Source organism: Trematosphaeria pertusa, assembly GCF_010094035.1.
Source record: "Trematosphaeria pertusa strain CBS 122368 unplaced genomic scaffold BU26scaffold_5, whole genome shotgun sequence".
NCBI classification, from domain to species: Eukaryota; Fungi; Ascomycota; class Dothideomycetes; order Pleosporales; family Trematosphaeriaceae; genus Trematosphaeria; species Trematosphaeria pertusa.
In genome coordinates this window covers 1,196,109-1,212,710 of record NW_022987216.1, presented here as the reverse complement: position 1 = coordinate 1,212,710, position 16,602 = coordinate 1,196,109, and the positions used below count along the sequence as shown (strand labels likewise).

The following is a 16,602-nucleotide window of genomic DNA, read 5'->3' as shown; positions in this document are numbered from 1 at the left end:
AGAGAAGTAAAGTAAGAGAAGTAAAGTAAGAGAAGTAAAGTAAGAGGATAGGAATACAAACCTTAGGATCCTTTATCATCGCATCATTCTGAATCCATTCAGCCGCAAACTGGCGGAACCTGGGGAGGTCCCTCCCCAGAATTCCAGGCATATCCCACGTTCTGGATCACGGTCAGCACGAGGGTCTGAAGATATGAGGAGTATCATACGGGACGAATGAATGAAGTAACATACGGGACATAAGGTTCAATGCCGTGAGTGCTAACCGCACCGATGCTAGGTCGTAACCCAAAGCAACCGCACCACAGCGCCGGCCTCGTTATGCTCCCCCATGAATCGGTGCCGATGGCAATGTCCAGCCAGTCATATGCAGCAACGGCGGCAGCGCTCCCAGCACTACTACCTCCCGTCGATTGGTATCCGTCGGCGCGAGGGTTCCAGGGGGCATGGTAGTCGATGTACTCGGTAGCTTCCTCCCAGTTGCCAAACGAGTTCATCTTCGCCTTGCCAACTACTACCACGCCCCGATCAATGACCTTCTGGATGTTCTCAGCGGTCTGAGATCGTGGTGGGTAGACCTCATAGTATGCCCGGTTGCCTAAGGATGTCTTGATACCCTCAAGGTCGATGTTGTCCTTGATCACGATGCGCCATCCCGCCACGGGGGAATCGATCTTCGCTCGTGCTTTGATGCGAGAAGGGAGGGCGATGCTGACGGAGTCGTGATCAGAGCTAGCAAGCCTGAGAGTCTCGAAAGAATCAGAGACACTATGATGATCAGTAACTTCATTTACACTGGCGGCCGCATACAACTTACGCGTTCTGAGGCCGGACGGCAGTCATGCAGGTGCCGCTGGAGTCATCCACCAGTTTCCATACGTCCCTGAGTCGGCCTGCAATACGAGCGTAGGGCCCGGGAAGCATATCTGCGTTTGATATGTGCTCGATCCATCGATTGCCTAGTCCTTGAAGGTACGCCCGAGCTTCGTCCGTGACATGGACGTTGCTCGCCCCATGGAATATGACGCCGGCAAGAAAGCTCTCACTGAAGACATCATCTGTACTCATGTACTCATGTACAGCCTCTTTCACCCACTTCTCCGTCAAATATGGGCCCCTTTCGTCGGGGACGCGAAAGACGGTCACAAGGCTGAAGTCGTCGTTGCCGTCGTCTACAATGGCGTCCTATGAGAGTCAGGCTGAGGCAACTAGGGGTCCGGCTTCAGACGTCTTACGCTCTCCGAGTAGGGAACGAGGTAATTGGAGTTGTCTATCGACAAGACCTCATCCCTTCCGCTGGGAAATCGACTGATTTGCGCCATGGCTGCACCACCCTTCGGATGCTCGTAGAAGCGACGGTCCACAGCCCTCCTCAACGGAGCAATGCAGAGGCGCAAGACCTTCAGCATGGTGCTGTTCAGGAGCAAACCTACCTGGTCTCTAGATAGTGCAAAGAGCCATCGCAGCGTTCAAAGTCGTCGTCGGGCTAGCAGGGCCGCAAGCTGTCCCGCAGTAGACGCGTCCACGTCTCAATGCGCCCACCTGAGCAGGGACTTGTGCGCGAATGCAGCCAGAATCACGTCCCGGCGGCACGGCCTCACCGGTGGAAGGGCGCGTCCTGCGCCAAGACGCTAGAGTAGAAGGTGCAGGGGGGGTGTTCTAGACAGCTTTCGCACGGGCCCCGTCCGCCGATCCCGATCCCTATCCCGACCACGGCTCGGCTCGGACGAGTTCCTGCCCACGATGTGCGGCCCGAAAAATACGAGGACGCCTCCAACCAACATCGCCGACGCTCCCGAGGTCTCATGGCCACGACTTTTTTCAGCGTCCATCCGGCTCCGGGCCCTAGTTCCCAGTGCTCCTGGCATGACAACCCCGTCGGCACAAAGTCCCCAAGAATGGCAACCTCGAAGGAAATACGCGACAGTGCTCTCCGTCGGCTTCTTTGAAAGCTTAACGTACGCGCGTGCGACTCGAGCAGAGATCTGGGATGCTTGCTGACGATTCCGCATACCCAGGTTCTTGGTGTCGATGATGCTCGCACCCTGCGTCCCACAGATGCTTGCTTCTCTCGAGCCCACTGGAGGCAACAAAGCCCTAGGCGCCTTTGCGATATCCAGCTACATTCTCGGCTTCACCATTGGAATTCTGGCCATCGCGCCCCTCGCCAAAGTGTACGGACGAGCTCCGGTGCTGCGCGGCAGCTCGTTCGGCTTCCTTATATTCACTTTGCTCTGTGCCACCTCGAGGTCCATGGGCATGCTCATTGCTGCGCGCATCCTTGCTGGCTGCTTCGGTGGGGTCCCCATGGCCCTTGGTGGTGCTGTTATTGCCGATGTTTTTGGGCCTGGGAGCAGACACAAGGCAACGGCGCTTTACACTCAGAGTGTCATGATAGGCCCCTTGGTCGGCCCTGTATTGGGAGGTGCCATCAACGAAGGCCTGGGCTGGCGCTGGGTCTTTTGGATTACTTCCATACTGGTGCGTGATGAGGGGACCTTGATACCAAGCTAACACAAGTGCTAGGCGGGAATCTGCTCACTGGCCATTTTCTTCCTGTTAGAGGAGACGGGTATTGCTTCACTTTCGGAGAATGGCCATGACCAAACGACCAGTGACAGTAGAGACTGCATCACCGTGCGCTGGCCATTTCCTTCGATGTCGGGGCTCCTGAGCCTTGCCGCGACAGCAAAGGAGCTGACCCCTCCAAACATGGCTATCACCGCAGCACTTCTGGCTACACTGGTGAACAACGGTGTCTTCAACATGATACTCGTATCTCTAGGTTCAACGGTTCAGGAACAGTACTCCTTCTCGCGCACCGAGGCCGGGCTCCCATATCTAGCTTCCGGACTTGGATGTACAGCTGGTCTATGTGTCGTCCCGAGTATCAGCAGAAGAATCAAACGCGCGAAGAATGAGCATGGAGAATGTGTGACGCCTGAGGATAGCTTGATACTGGTATATTACGGCGCGCCGATCGCGTCGGCCGGCTTATTGCTCTTCGGGTGGATGGTGGAATATCGCCTCCTCTTTGTAATTCCAACCATTGGATTATTCATCTTCGGGCTAAGCTCAATTGCCGTACGGGTGCGTAGTTGCGCTGACCGTACCTTGCGAAAATGACATACTAATAGTTGTAGCTTTCAATTCAGATTTACCTGATGGACTCTAGGTCGTCACACTCGGTTTCTATCATGGCTGCCTTTGCCACCGCAAACTCGATTGGCGGTTCAATCCTTCCTCTAGCTATATTTCCACTATATGAGCGTCTAGACTATGGGTATGGAAATATGATTATTGCTGGCGTTGAACTAGGCCTAGGTTTGCTGCCTCTATTCTGCTCTACTTCTATGTTTCGCCGGTGGCCTTGTAGCCGTAGCTATATAGGCTAGCTAAGCTACATTCTTCAAGAAAAGATTCTCTACTATTACTATAAGGCATGGGTAGTCTTAGTGGGGAAAACGCAAAATTTCATGGTTCGCACATGATTACGCTAACGACCCAAAGCTTACCCAACAGAAAAAACGGGACATAAGATTAAGCCACAGCATGCAATACATCACTCGTCCTCGCGAGCCAGTCCCTATTCTTGATTGACCACGACGCGATAGCCCCAAGGAGCCATGTAGTCATATGCCACCGCTTCTTTCGCCTCCCCAAGCCTTCCATTCATCAAGTCACGTTGTTGCGGAAGGGGCACGAGCTCGTCCAGCACGGCTTTGGCTTCGCTAGCGAAGAGGTTGGCTTGATCATCCCGTGACATTGCCTCGAGGTCCTCTCGGCGTTGTGAATTCGGTGCGGATGAAGTATAGCTAGACGAAAGGCTGATATTTGACGGCTGCTGTGTGCCTGCCAGTCACGTCACATCCCTCGTTGCGTGCAAAACCAACGATAGATAGTATTTCGCTCTTGCAGCGTTCTCTTTGGGCCAGTAGGCCTTCTGGCAGTTGATGAGAACTCTCCGAATGCTATCCCTAGTGTTACGTCAGCATACGTTCATGAATCTTGGCTAATGTAGGTAGAAGTACTCAGCCGCTGTGTAGTCGCCTTGGAAGAAGTACATGATTCCCAGTGTCAGATAACTTTGCAGCGTCAAAGCGTTCGTCTTCCCACATCTTGTAAGCCTGACTTCTAGAATCTCTCGATGAACATTAATCGCTTCCTCAGCTCGGCCGTCTTGAAAGAGGAAGGTTGCCCAATCGAACCGGTATACGGTCGTGAGTAACGTTCCGGCTGCGGCAGCCTTCATCAGATCGGCTCCTTTCTCTGCATACTCGGCGGCTTTCGCAGTTTCCTTCCGGTACACTAGTACAAATGCGATCGAATGGTAGTACTTTGCGTACTCGTATGGGAAGTCGTCTTCGGAACCTCATGTCTCGAAGCGCGCAAAACATCTTTCAGACAGCTTCTCGACTTGGTCAAACCGATTGAACTGTTGGTAACTGCAGCTGAGGTCCATGACTGCATTATGAAGCAGGATGCCCTCGTCGATCGATGGATTTCGACCTTCCAACGCGCATTCGCGGAGCGCGAGAGCTTTCTTGCGCCGGTCTAGACCTTCGTCGCGCCGGGTGATACCGAGGGTATCGGTGTACATGCCGATGCAGATATGGATGTTGGTTCGAATGGGACTCGCTTGATCGAATCCTATTGCGTCCAGCACACTTTCCGCCGTTCTCATCAGCGTCTCTCCTACTTTGATTAAACCTCTATCGTAGAAGTCCATTCCGAATTGAGCGCACATCTCGGCCAACTCCAGGGAACCATCGATCTTGGGCTTAGCTCGACTGTAAGCTACCTCCATACTCTGGATGTGCGGAAGGTACTTCTCGATCAAAGGCCAGAGGATATAGTCCGCTTGCTGCAGAAGAGACGGTTTCGGCAACACCGCGGTGACAAGTTTAAGAGCTCGATTGAAAGCTTGTTGGCGCTCAGCGGTTGAGCTTGTCGAGCAGAGCACGCTGCAGCGACCTGTGCATGCTCAGACAAGGATCTCCTGCCGCGGTTTCGCGTTTTACCAGCTGGTACTCTGCGAGGTCGCCAATCATTTCCAACTTCGCGTAGGGGTCCAGAAAGGCAAGCTCGTCGTCTGGCTGATCTTCCACGAAAATCATATCTTCGGGCACACCCTCGGGATTGAGAAATGCTAGGATGTTAAGGAGATCCAACGTGTGCACAGTTAGACGTGTCAAAGTAATGTCGAAGGCTTCGTTCGGAGGTTTGTCGTAGCCGAGGTTCTTATCAGCGGTAGTGTTCTTGGGAATACTGCTCGTCTTCTGGACCAGGGAGAGATACTCCTCCAAGGAACTCTTTGAGAAGTTTATGAAGCCTCTAGCCTGGTTCAGATATAGAGGAAGACCCCAAATGATCTCGGTAATCTCCACGGCCAGATCCTTGTTCTCCTCTTCTGAGCCTTCTACTTTGAGGCTTGAAAGCAGGAGACGCGACCCCAGAGTTGTGTCGAATGGGCACAGCTTGACGTTGTGTTCAGACCACCCGGTCTCGTCGCCAGGCTTCTGAGTCGTGACGAGGATACACCCAGAGCATATGGTGGATTCTGGTACGTAAATTTGGATGTCTTCCCATTCCTCCACGTTGTCGAAAATGAGCAACCACCGTTCCTCTGTGACTGTCAGCAGGGACCGAAAGCAGCGTGTACCAGCTTTATATACCTGTGGTCTGGAACCAATCCCTCACCCGTTCGATAGTATTCTGGTCCGCTGCATCGATCTTTATTTTCCTTGCAAACGCGTTGTACGAGTTCAAGAGTTCGGTGGAGCTCTCCGCTCTCGCCCAAAAAATCCACTCATAGTCCGAGGAATACTGGTGGGCATACTCCTGTGCGAGCCTCGTTTTACCAACACCGCCCATTCCATGCACCACGCATGCTATCGGCTCGGAATCAGAAAGAGAAGACGTCGAGGCGTTCGAACCATCCAAAGGCGGATTGAGTATTTCATGGGTCTCTTGGAGCGAATCGGTACGGCCAAAGAATTCGCCTAACTCTCCTTTGATCTTCCTCGGAAAATTCACCAGGTTTCTTGCTGTCTTCCGTGATCGACGTCCGGCGTCGGATATGGTTCTAGCTGGTGCTGTAGAATAGGGTAGACTTAGCGCCGTGGGACGGGATACTAGGGCAATGATTTCGGCATCGTATCGCTCTCTGCGGGCCTCGTTGGCGTGAAAATCGAACTTCTCTTTGTGGATAGTAGTCTGGGATTCGATGTCTCGGGGCTTCTTGCTAGTTTGCTTGGAGGAGTTCTTGTTCAACCGAAGGGGGTTCGTACCTTGTGGGATATCAGCTGAGAGAACCTAGGTACGAGGTAGGTGTGCGATCACTCACTGCCCTTGTTTTTGGCCAGCGCTCGAGACAAATTAATAGCAAAATTCGGACCTCGCCCAACCTCCCAGTCCACACACCTCTGCATCGTCACTAGACGCATACATTAAAAGCGATGCGGTTTCGATACAACTTCACTGCTCTGATATTTTATTTTGGCCTCTTAACTCTCCTTCAGCTCTGCTTCTTTGGTCTCCCAAGCGTTGGCAGGTCGTCTCCCGTCCCTGGTGAGTTCGAGCACAAGCGGAACTGCAAGACGAAGACCAAGGAGCTAATATATCGACCATCTCTAGTTGAGCCTTCGAAGAAAATGGAGGCAGTCGTCAAGCGCCTCGCGGCGCTGCGGCCCGCTATCGAGGAGATGCTCTCTCTCACAGGCACGGCCGGCCTGACCTACGGCGGCGTTTACCGCAGCGAAGTCATCCATATCGAGAATTTTAGATACCGAGATGTCGGCCAAAAGCTGCCAGTGAATGAAGACACTATCTTTCAAGTTGCGTCGCTCACCAAGAACATGGTAGCTGCGACGGTCGGCATGCTGGTAGAGGACGGCAAGCTGCGCTGGGATACGCCTATCAAGGATATCCCGCCCGATCGATCGATTGATTGATTTCTCTCGTTTTAAGTCACCAACCTATAGAGATTATGCTGACTACGCCAACGCATAAAAGGACTTAAAAGACGCTAATATTAAGAGAAGAGAACAGGGTATTACAGAACTACGGGCAAGTAGCATAAGTTAACAGAAAACAACGGTTTAGGCGCGGATAACGAGGGCGTAGCCTACTACGCGCTGTGAACTATAGCACAAAGCTGCTAATGAAAAAGGAGCCCTAGAAAGCCCCTTAACAACAACGATGGTTAACGGAAAGGGCGCAAACAACACCAGCAAAAGGGCAGTGAGGGCGGACAGCTATAAACGCTGCGCGCGAGGCCTACAGGTATAAAACAGAGTCTCGAACGATGGCACCTCCGATTCTCCTCTCTGTCGAAGGACCGGCGAACTCTTTCTATCAGACAACACGGAACTCCCAGGCGAGCCTACGGGGTCAATAAGCTCTGCAACAGAAGGCCAGGGGGAGCTGGCAAGGATACAAGCCTAGCTCCATCAAGCACGACACTACAAGGGCATTGCAGTTCCTCAAGTGGCACCTCAAGATCCTAGAGGAGCAGGCTAGTATAGATTGATTGATTGATTGATTTCTCTCGTTTTAAGTCACCAACCTATAGAGGTTATGCTGACTACGCCTACGCACAAAAGGACTGAAAGACGCCAAAATTAAGAGAAGGGAACAGGGTATCACAGAACCACGGGCAGGTGGCATAAGTCGACAGAAAAGAACGGTCGGGCGCGGATAAGGGCGTAGCCCACCGCGAACTATAGCACGAGGCTGCCAACGAAAAGGAGCCCCAGAAAGCTCCTCAACAACGACGATGGTCATCGAAAAGGGCGCAAACAAAAACCAGCAAAAGGGCAGTGAGGGCGTACAGCCATGAACGCTGCGCGCGAGGCCCACAGGTATAAAACGGAGTCTCTTTCCTGTCCCAGTCCACCACATCTTGCACAATATTCGATCGAGCAGCTCACACTACACACGAACGATGGCACCTCCGATTCTCCTCTCCGTCGAAGGACGGGCTAGTATAGATGCCCCTCCGTTCTAAAGCATTAACTAACGCACAGCAGAGAAGAGTAACCCGCTAAGCAACACTAACTACATCCTTAAATAGAAAGAGTTTGTTAAAGGTCTACTTTAGAAAACGTAGAAAGACAAGAGCTACAATACTAAGGAGAAGAAGGCTATTAAGGGTATTAGCGAGTAGAAAGAGGACTAGATCTAAGACTTCTTAGATCTAGAGAGGAGGTAGAGCACTAGGAAACAACAGCAGACAACTTAGGTAGCAATCCACTGTCAACTCATGCCTATACACCATGTGCAAAGACTCTATATGTAAGACACTACGGATCTGCGTCGAAGATCCGTATCCTGCCCGACTGGCACTTGCAGGATCCCACTGTACACAACCTAACTAAGATTGTTGACTGTTTGGCCCATCGAACGGGTCTGTAGATGAACAACTACTGGCTGGAAAGCAACAACAACATCGCCATTCCCCTCAAGGACAGCATGAAGCTGATCAACGGTCTCAAACCTGTCAAGCCATTTCGTGGCCAGCTCCAGTACAACAATCTTAGTTACGAAATAGCTAGCCATGTCATCAAGGAACTCTCTGGCCAGACCTGGAGCGAGATGCTGCAGTCCCGGCTCTTCGATCCCCTCGAGATGAAACGAACTGGCACGCACGAGAATTTCGCTGGCCCGGACAAGGAGTATGTCGGCGTCTACTTGAATCATGTTGGTACCGTGCACATTGATGTTTCATTGACTGATGGGCAACTCAACATCATATTCCAAGGGCTCCCGGATGAGGTATGGCCATTGCACCACTGGGAGCACGATATCTTCACGTGGCTTCCTGAATCGCGGGATGCAGTCGCAAGCCGAGGAAGATTCACCTTCCAAAGTCCGGATTATTACAAGATCAAGTTCGGCATTTCCGATGACGGTCAGGTGGAATCACTGACCTGGATTCATGAAGGCTGGAACGTACCTGAAGGGGAAGACTTCTTCAAAGTGGGTACACAGAAGGCTACACAGAAGGAGTTTGGCCAGCAAGAACCACTACAGGGGCCTAAGCTTAGCTGACTTGGTGTGTGCCACATCTTGAGAGTTTGTTATTGCAGGAGGGCATGAGCAGAGGGTAGGCCGTGACTCACATGGATCGGGTTGGATGCATCGATTGGGCCAAGGTTCGTGCGATATTTGCTTTTAGATTCCAAATTCAGGTGTGCAGATCGCACCGTGCTGAATACCACCGGTTATGACCGCACTTCCGCCTTGGCGTATCAATGCGCCCTCTCCCATACATACAGTCCCCCCTGGCTCGGATTGCTAGCGCGTGTGTAGCGAGTTTTGTGTAAAAGTCCAGCTGTTGGGGCGTGCCAGCGTTTAAAGCCACACAGCGCTAGCAATCCGAGCCGGCGGGCACTGTAGTATCCTTGTTTTTCAGCTCTAGACCGTAAGAAATCCATTGGACCGTTCGACGCACGCGCCTGCGGGTCAGCTTTTGCCTGAATGAAGCGTCCGAGACGCAGTCTCTGTATTATGCTGCCTTCTCATGAATGCCGCTGAGCCTCCGAATGGCTGATGGTGCAGCATAGCATCTGACCAGATTCTGAGGAGGCTGGAAGCCTGTTGAAAGCCCGGATGTCGTCAGTTTCGCAGACATTCCTACGGCACACATATGCTAACATGTCTAAGAACATGCCGCGCGACGTTATCACAGGTAGCTTCCGTTTTATACAATGGCAAGAGCTCTACAAGCGCGAAAAGCCGTTCCAAGTCCTCACACAAATCCCGCCTGAAGCCGAAGATCAACGCGACAACAATCTCATTTTCAAAGATGAGCAAGTCGAAGTTAGAGATGTTCGATCTATGAGCATCCCACCAACGCTAGACACCTACGGTTTTATGTTCCGAAAGCATGCGCTCTCCTGCGCTGATTTCGGAAGCCGCCGCGCCGTAGAAGAGACATACTTCCCCGAAGTGGAGCGCTTGATGAGACAAGAAGTAGAGGGTGTTGGCGGAGTCTTCATTATTCGACTGGAGGCTTAGGAACACACTGCCGGAAGCACCACCGGGAACAGTGCTGGATTTCAATGACAGAACTTCGTTCTTACGTCCAGCCGTACACTTCCACGTCGGTGGGTAGAGAGTATTCTGATATAGTATCACCCTCACTGACGGATATTCAGATCAGAGTCCAACAGATGCCCTGAACCGGGTAATGCTTCAGCTAGAGGAGCATGCTCCAATTCTACTGAAGGACCGCGTTCGAGTAATCAAGTACGTCCACCGTTCCGGAAGACTCTGGATTTGCCTAGATACGGATACTGATTGCCTTTGTTAGTATATGGCGACCTCTTGTCGGGCCCATAGGAGATTGGGCCCTTGCACTTTGCGATGGGAGTACCGCGGAACCGAACGACTTCATCGAGACTGATCACATCCGACGCCATTACACCGGTTCTTCGATGTACTTGCAGAAGAAGCCTGGCCAGGAGTTCTACTACATGAGTCGGCAGGATAGAGGTGATGTATTATTCCTCAAGATCTTCGACTCGAAGAAGAGCGTCAGAGCGCCGTATAAGTATTTCCCGCTAGCAATTGGAACTCCCGTATAACCTTGAAGATATAGATTGCCCCCACGCTTCCTTTCGGCTTCCATATGATGAGGCAGACGGTGTTCCAAGACAAAGTATCGAAATGCGGTGCTTGGTGTTTAGTAGTAAAGCGGAAATTCCAAAGGGATATCATGAGCAAGTCCGCCCTCGGACTGCTGAGCGCACCGAAGCAGAGATAGACATGAATGGGCATTGATGGCACTTTCAGCATGATTATACAGCTTTCATCATCACGCCTCTTGAAAAGAATATGGTGGCTCATCCCTAACAAACCGGTAACGACTCGCGGAGACAGTGAGTCATACTTTTGGGGTTACCTGGGGGCAACTCGAACCCTCAGAGCCCGGGGACTCCGTTTGACCCTGAAAGAATGCACGCAAGGCTGGGCCCCGTTTGTTACACCAAGGGCGGCACACGGCAATGCGCCTCCTTCTCCCCCATGCGGGGTGTGGTGATACGCAAAGATAAGCTACAGGAAGGCTGGTCCCCGACTATTGCTTCAAGAACGGCACACGGAAATGCGCCCATTCCTCATCCGTGCGGGGTGCGGTGATGAACAAAAGACAAGCTGCAGGGAGGCTTGCGTCTATTGGTAAGAGGACAGGTGTGAGCCTCTGAGTGGTCTGGACGTTGCTCTGTGGAATAGATGCACCATCCACCCACTTTTCGCGCGCATGCAAGCAGCGCACGACAGCCATTATTTTGCCAGCAGCGTAGTAAGTCCTCGCTCCGCGCAGAATATGTATACATTCGTCAGTTTCCAACGCCCCCGCTTCTTCTACGACACGCTGTCTTCACCCTCCCGAGTCTTGAGCGCTTCATACAATCACGAAGTATGCCCCTTTTATTCTCATTAGAAGTCCTCATGCTCATCGTGATATAGTATCAAATAGTCTCATATACCATCAGCACCATGCCCATGGATCCCGACCCAACCCATCCTTCACTTGGGGCACCCAGAGATCGTGACCCAAGCCCAGCGTGAAGCGAAGGCAGTGCTTCAGACAGAGCCTCCGACAGCGACAGCACCGACTAGGTGAACCAGACGCTCGCAAAGGCTCAGAACGGCAACCGCATTCAGCCCTGGAAGAAGATCTTCAAGTCCGACAAGGTGCTTGAAAATATGGAGAATACGATGGAGGATGACAAGGACTTGGTCATTGTTCCTCCGAGGCTGCCCCTGGCTGGTGAAGCAACAATCTATGAACAGCAGAGTCTGGCGGGTTAGCTTACGGTGCCGACTGAGTGCGCAAGTCCAGGCTCCCTACCTAGGTGGGTAGTGGGGGCAGGGGGTGCATTGGCGGGTGGATTCACGGGTACTTCAGAATACGGGCCATTCTTTCAAACAACTCATGCAGCGGGTGTTGGTAGTCAATCAAGATTGGTATTATTTCAATCCGCGCTCCAATAATCCTCCCTGATAACCCACGAGTTCTCCTCTTGAATGCTGCACCCCGCACTACGCGGTGGAGATGCCTCTTCCTGCTGTGGCACTTCCTATGCTCTCACGGATTTCTTTAGTAATTCATCTTGCTCTTCTAATCGCCTGCAGTCTGTTAGTGGCTACGAAATGAAACGGATCACTGTCAAAGAGGGAACTCACCAGAACAGGAGATTGATCTTCATCGCAGATAAACTGGGTGTGATTCGCTGGATCTCTCTCACAGTATTCGCAGGCTCTGTATTTCTTCCTAGCTTCCAAGTGCCGACGAATCTTCTCAGCCCTTTCTGACCTGGAGACTGCACCCGCAATGATCTCTCCAACTTATCAACCAGTTCCCTGATTTGTTCATACATCTGAAAGGTGTTTTCGAGTGATGCAAGCTTTAAGGGGAACCGTTTGATGATCGGTTCGATGGCGTCAATGTCGGCTATAAGCACCTTGCTTGATTCGGCGAGAACATTTCCGTAGGCAACCAAGTCTTCTTCGGCTTTTTCAAATTGCTTGTAAAATGTATAGAGGATGGTCAGGCCGCCCAAAGACGTCGTGATGAAAGTAACGATGGATATCCAGTTTGCTGCGATGGAGAGTGGGCTATCTCCGGAGTCTGCCATTTTGTTCGCAGACGTGGGCTGGATCCCAACAGGCGAACCTCTGGAGCGCTCGTGCTCAGCAACGGGGCGTAGGGAATGGAAGCGTGTGCAGTGCCAGGCAATACAGCAGCGGGTATGCTGATGCAACCCATATTCCTTGCCGTGCCTCATCACATACTGATCGAGAGGGAACTGCTGTTGGATATTTTCGTACTGCATGCATATCGAACACCATCGTCCTTCATTTTTAGGGTGCCAGCCGTGTCTTCACCGGAATGTCAAGGGTTCGTCCCTCACCACTCCAAGCGAGCCGCACAGAGTCACAAGGCTGACAGTTTTCGGAGTCTTCGTGGTCCCCGCCAACGGCAAGCACAAATCGCAACTCACAAACCACGTCAGCCTTGCGCACCTGAGCACGTATGAATTTGTATGGGATACATGAGTGAATACCTAGGGGCTTAAAGCACCTTCATGACTACTTAGATATTCTGAGAACTAACAACAATAATTTCCAGATCAGTCGGCTCAAGGAGTTCTGAGGATTGCCCTGCAGAGAGTAGAGCCTCGCACTGCTGAAGGCTCCCTCAGCTCATTCTCGTCCGCTTCGGATGGCATCCTCAAGTTGTTTCACCCAATTCTCTACAACCTCATCGTTCGCGCTGCGGTTGCTAAACTCCCTCACTTTGTCTAGACCTTCCACACCCGCAAGCATTCTTTCGGAGTTCGTGTTTCCATCGAGGATCGCCCATAGAGCGAAGCTTCCGTGCTGACATCCGCAGCATCCGCGCACGCCTTCACCGGTAAAGACTGCAGCAGCGAAGCGTTCTTCTTGAGCACCCAAAACCCCTGGTACGTTATGCCCTTATCCTTGCAGAATGCTCGAAGCTCCACATCGTAACCCCTTCCCCCATGGAATGCATTCTGAACAATCGATGGTTTTACGCGCATATGCTCATACAGCAGCTCAAGCATTGGTAGACTGACGTTCGATATTCCAAGATGGCGCACAGGATGGGGAACAAGTGATGATATATAGTCCCAGACTTCCAAAGTTGACTCTGGGTTCCGAAGGGGAGCATGCAGAATCAGGCAATCTAAATACGCATGGCTGGTTGGGTCAGCCGGGCTCGGATCGTGGTTGAGATTCTTTAAGGAGTTGGCGACGGAAGTGATGACTTGAACTTGAAGTGGAGTGGTTGGATCGTACGGAATATTCTTCGGATCTTGGCAAGTAGACGGAGTGAATTTCGTCTGCAGCCACAGTTCGCCTTGAGGTATTGCGTCTGTTTCAATCACCGATCGAATAGCAGCCTCTAGAAGGTCTTCGCGGTAGTGCTTTGGTTGCGCTGCAGTGTCGAATGCTCTTAAGCCCGCTCTTACGGCTTCGCAAACAAGTTGCTTTGTATTTTCCGATTTCCAAGCGGTGCCATAGAGTAATCGTAGTAGTGTTGCTGGGCAAGCGGTGCCTTCCTCCGTTGTGTTATTTCTCATTGCCTGTCCGCCACAAGTCTCTCAGGCAACTCTGTTGATACCCTAGAAAGGATCGAAATGGTGGTGGAAGAGAGACAGCAGCTTGCAAGTGGGAAACTGGTTACCCAACATAAGCGTCACATTCTGCATGCCTTAATAACAGCCTTCCAAGACCGCGGCTGCCTAACGGCTCACACCGAATATTTCACACCGCATTGTGATTTGCTCCATTTACGGCTTACCTCTCACCGGAACTTCAGGCAGATATATAAATCCCTTCTTTAATACGTGGACTTCCAAAGTGCATCCACAGCTTTTATTGCATATATTCCTTAATACGCGCTCGCGGTCAGAATAGACATGGAGAAGAACAACTACACAGTCGTCATCACCGGAGGAGCAGTAGGTGTCCGTTTAGTAACTAGGATGTACCGCAGTTAACTGACATATGGTACAGCCTTACATGAAAGAGTACAACTTCAACACATCCGCCATGATACGCGATTCTATTCCAAACTCGTCCCTTACCGGGACCGACAAAGACATCCACGTTTTGAAGTATCCCATCGACGTGGAGTGCACCTTTGAATCTATGGGAAACATGATCGACGAGGTGTGGAGCAGGAAGTTGGCCGTCTTCCATCCAGGAGCGCAGGATAATCAAACCATTGACTACAACTTGGTCATACACATGGGAATGCGGGAAGGAGAGGATCGGATTTGCTTCGAGAGTATGGCTCGCAAGGAGCGTATGAAGTTTAAAGGGCTCGATGGAAAGGGTCTACCTTCCAAATACGACGCAGTTGGAGGCCTTTGGGAAGGAGTCCCAGGTGTTCTGCACCCCGATCTAGACATTGCAGGAGCGGCTGAGAAAGTCGCCCTACAATACCCCGTGAGTATCAACCGGAGCATGGAGTACCGCAGTTACTGATACTCCGGACGTGCCTTCACGCCTGTCCGCCGATGCAGGCGGCTACTTCTGCGAATTTCAGTTGTGGTCTTCGCTCGGCCTGCTCACGAAACAGGGAAATCCTCGCATCGCTTGCTTCGTTTACGTTCCCAAAGCCACAGATGACGAGGCGATTCAGAGTGGCGTCAAGGTCACCGTTGCTTTTATCAGCGCATTAGTTGACGCGATGGATACAGAGAAAAGTAAGCTCTGAGGTAGATTGACACACTAGTTAGCATATAGTGTTAGCCCTATACAGCATATGCTGGAGTAATATATTCTGGATTGCGATTGCCATTATGGAGGTTGCTTTCGCTTCCCGGGATAGAGCTGTTCGGTGCCAAACTCCTCATCCCGAAAGTACGCTCAGCGCTCACTCAATCCACAGCCATTGGCAATTGTTTCGATGGATATAAAGGGGGTATTGATAGGGAGGGCTCACCGATGCTCCCCGACTAAAGGTGGACTGTAGTCACGAGAGGTGAAGTTCAAGATCTCAACAAGGTCAACCGGTTGAGATGTGATGATCCCCAAGGTCCCTCGCACGCTCCCGACGCACGAACCACACGTGAAACGGGGATGAAACCCTGAACGATTCTCAACCAGGATTCTCCAAAACAACGGACAACCCGGGAAGCAAAAAGGTTATGCAAAAGCTTAGCTGGACGTTGTTCCTTGGAAACAAGGCTGCAAAACTTATTGAAGAGCCTCAGGATCCCAGATGCGAAGACGGAGAGGTGTGCACAAAACTCATTGAAGATCCTCAGGATCCCGGATGCGAAGAAGAACTAGGAGGTGAGGATGAGAGGGAGCAAGAGGAAGAGGAAGAACAGATGAAGCGATCAGTACATTTCTAATTAAGCTCGTGTTCCCATAAAGACCAGCACAATACAGTAAAAAACTACCCAGCTCAGCTCAGCGCGGCGGTCGCAGACCAGCTCATCATTGTCGTCATCGTCGTCATCCAGCTATGCACAGGTATTTACACATTCTCTTTATTGACAAATCCATATTTTTCTTCCCCAGACGCCTCAGTCTTGTCTTATCGCCCCAGTGAAGATGATGCAGGAGTGCAAGCCATCTAGTTGTCAGTGACGACATAGCGCTTGAACTCCTCGCCAAGGAGATCGACCTCCTCTTCCTGGTCGTCGTCGGTGAGTACGGGACCGTTGCTGGAGAGCTTCTTGGGGTCGCGCTTGGCAGTGGCTCCGGTTGCGCCGGTTGCGCCAGTGGCACCGGTCGCGGCACCTGCGGCACCTGCGGCGGGAACGTTCGCAGCGGGGACGGCGCCTGTCATAATTAGTAACGTGGTGAGGAGAAGATCGGGGATTGAGACATACCAGCAGCGGTTCCTGCGGTTCCTGCGGTACCAGCGGTGCCAGCTAGTCGTTTTGTTAGCGGAATTAGGATGAAATTGAGTATTCACTAACCAGCAGGAGCAATGCCAGCAGTTCCAGCGGTACCAGCAGTACCAGCGGTACCAGCAGTACCAGCAGTACCAGCAGTACCAGCAGTACCAGCAGTACCAGCAGTACCAGCAGTACCAGCAGTACCAGCAGT

General features: G+C 51.8%; 10 protein-coding genes across 10 annotated transcripts in view; 5 read left to right on the top strand and 5 right to left on the bottom strand.

The window, feature by feature from the left end:
- The window catches only part of BU26DRAFT_517712 (amidase signature enzyme), a 2,955-nt gene extending 1,401 nt beyond the window's left edge, over positions 1 to 1,554 (bottom strand). The window contains exons 1-4 of the mRNA XM_033828639.1: positions 1,236 to 1,554; positions 818 to 1,185; positions 235 to 768; positions 62 to 161 (exon numbers count right to left, since the gene is read on the bottom strand). Of these exons, the coding sequence (XP_033685946.1) occupies positions 62 to 161; positions 235 to 768; positions 818 to 1,185; positions 1,236 to 1,409 (1,176 nt within the window). The 5' untranslated portion in view covers positions 1,410 to 1,554. The remainder of the gene's footprint in view (positions 1 to 61; positions 162 to 234; positions 769 to 817; positions 1,186 to 1,235) is intronic.
- Positions 1,555 to 1,770: 216 nt separating this feature from the next.
- Positions 1,771 to 3,395, top strand: BU26DRAFT_481379 (MFS general substrate transporter; the record flags this gene model as incomplete). Its single annotated transcript, XM_033825731.1, has 4 exons — positions 1,771 to 1,958; positions 2,019 to 2,481; positions 2,527 to 3,090; positions 3,144 to 3,395. Exons 1-4 carry the CDS (start codon positions 1,867 to 1,869, stop codon positions 3,393 to 3,395), a joined length of 1,371 nt encoding a protein of 456 aa, XP_033685945.1. The 5' UTR covers positions 1,771 to 1,866.
- A 191-nt stretch (positions 3,396 to 3,586) lies between these two features.
- Positions 3,587 to 6,431, bottom strand: BU26DRAFT_562903 (uncharacterized protein; the record flags this gene model as incomplete). The annotated part of the gene is made up of 7 exons (XM_033833087.1): positions 3,587 to 3,731; positions 3,894 to 3,977; positions 4,032 to 4,308; positions 4,396 to 4,923; positions 4,991 to 5,626; positions 5,676 to 6,290; positions 6,347 to 6,431. 7 exons carry the CDS (start codon positions 6,429 to 6,431, stop codon positions 3,587 to 3,589), a joined length of 2,370 nt encoding a protein of 789 aa, XP_033685944.1.
- Positions 6,432 to 6,458: 27 nt separating this feature from the next.
- Positions 6,459 to 6,953, top strand: BU26DRAFT_562902 (beta-lactamase/transpeptidase-like protein; the record flags this gene model as incomplete). Its single annotated transcript, XM_033833086.1, has 1 exon — positions 6,459 to 6,953. One exon carries the CDS (start codon positions 6,459 to 6,461, stop codon positions 6,951 to 6,953), a length of 495 nt encoding a protein of 164 aa, XP_033685943.1.
- Positions 6,954 to 8,415: 1,462 nt separating this feature from the next.
- Positions 8,416 to 9,051, top strand: BU26DRAFT_562901 (uncharacterized protein; the record flags this gene model as incomplete). Its single annotated transcript, XM_033833085.1, has 1 exon — positions 8,416 to 9,051. The coding sequence occupies one exon, from the start codon at positions 8,416 to 8,418 to the stop codon at positions 9,049 to 9,051; it is 636 nt and encodes a 211-aa protein (XP_033685942.1).
- Positions 9,052 to 9,657: 606 nt separating this feature from the next.
- Positions 9,658 to 10,589, top strand: BU26DRAFT_503543 (uncharacterized protein; the record flags this gene model as incomplete). Its single annotated transcript, XM_033826702.1, has 3 exons — positions 9,658 to 9,982; positions 10,161 to 10,251; positions 10,316 to 10,589. 3 exons carry the CDS (start codon positions 9,658 to 9,660, stop codon positions 10,587 to 10,589), a joined length of 690 nt encoding a protein of 229 aa, XP_033685941.1.
- Positions 10,590 to 12,086: 1,497 nt separating this feature from the next.
- On the bottom strand, positions 12,087 to 12,644 carry BU26DRAFT_562899 (uncharacterized protein; the record flags this gene model as incomplete). The annotated part of the gene is made up of 2 exons (XM_033833084.1): positions 12,087 to 12,135; positions 12,193 to 12,644. 2 exons carry the CDS (start codon positions 12,642 to 12,644, stop codon positions 12,087 to 12,089), a joined length of 501 nt encoding a protein of 166 aa, XP_033685940.1.
- A 568-nt stretch (positions 12,645 to 13,212) lies between these two features.
- On the bottom strand, positions 13,213 to 14,114 carry BU26DRAFT_530001 (aldo-keto reductase-like protein; the record flags this gene model as incomplete). Its single annotated transcript, XM_033830933.1, has 2 exons — positions 13,213 to 13,381; positions 13,414 to 14,114. The coding sequence occupies 2 exons, from the start codon at positions 14,112 to 14,114 to the stop codon at positions 13,213 to 13,215; spliced, it is 870 nt and encodes a 289-aa protein (XP_033685939.1).
- Positions 14,115 to 14,453: 339 nt separating this feature from the next.
- On the top strand, positions 14,454 to 15,899 carry BU26DRAFT_592012 (uncharacterized protein; the record flags this gene model as incomplete). Its single annotated transcript, XM_033834822.1, has 5 exons — positions 14,454 to 14,495; positions 14,551 to 14,985; positions 15,086 to 15,245; positions 15,286 to 15,402; positions 15,649 to 15,899. The coding sequence occupies 5 exons, from the start codon at positions 14,454 to 14,456 to the stop codon at positions 15,897 to 15,899; spliced, it is 1,005 nt and encodes a 334-aa protein (XP_033685938.1).
- A 224-nt stretch (positions 15,900 to 16,123) lies between these two features.
- Positions 16,124 to 16,602, bottom strand: part of BU26DRAFT_530000 (uncharacterized protein) — a gene marked incomplete at both ends in the record, with an annotated part of 1,661 nt that continues 1,182 nt past the window's right edge. The window contains one exon of the mRNA XM_033830932.1: positions 16,124 to 16,332. Coding sequence (XP_033685937.1) covers positions 16,124 to 16,332 — 209 coding nt within the window. The remainder of the gene's footprint in view (positions 16,333 to 16,602) is intronic.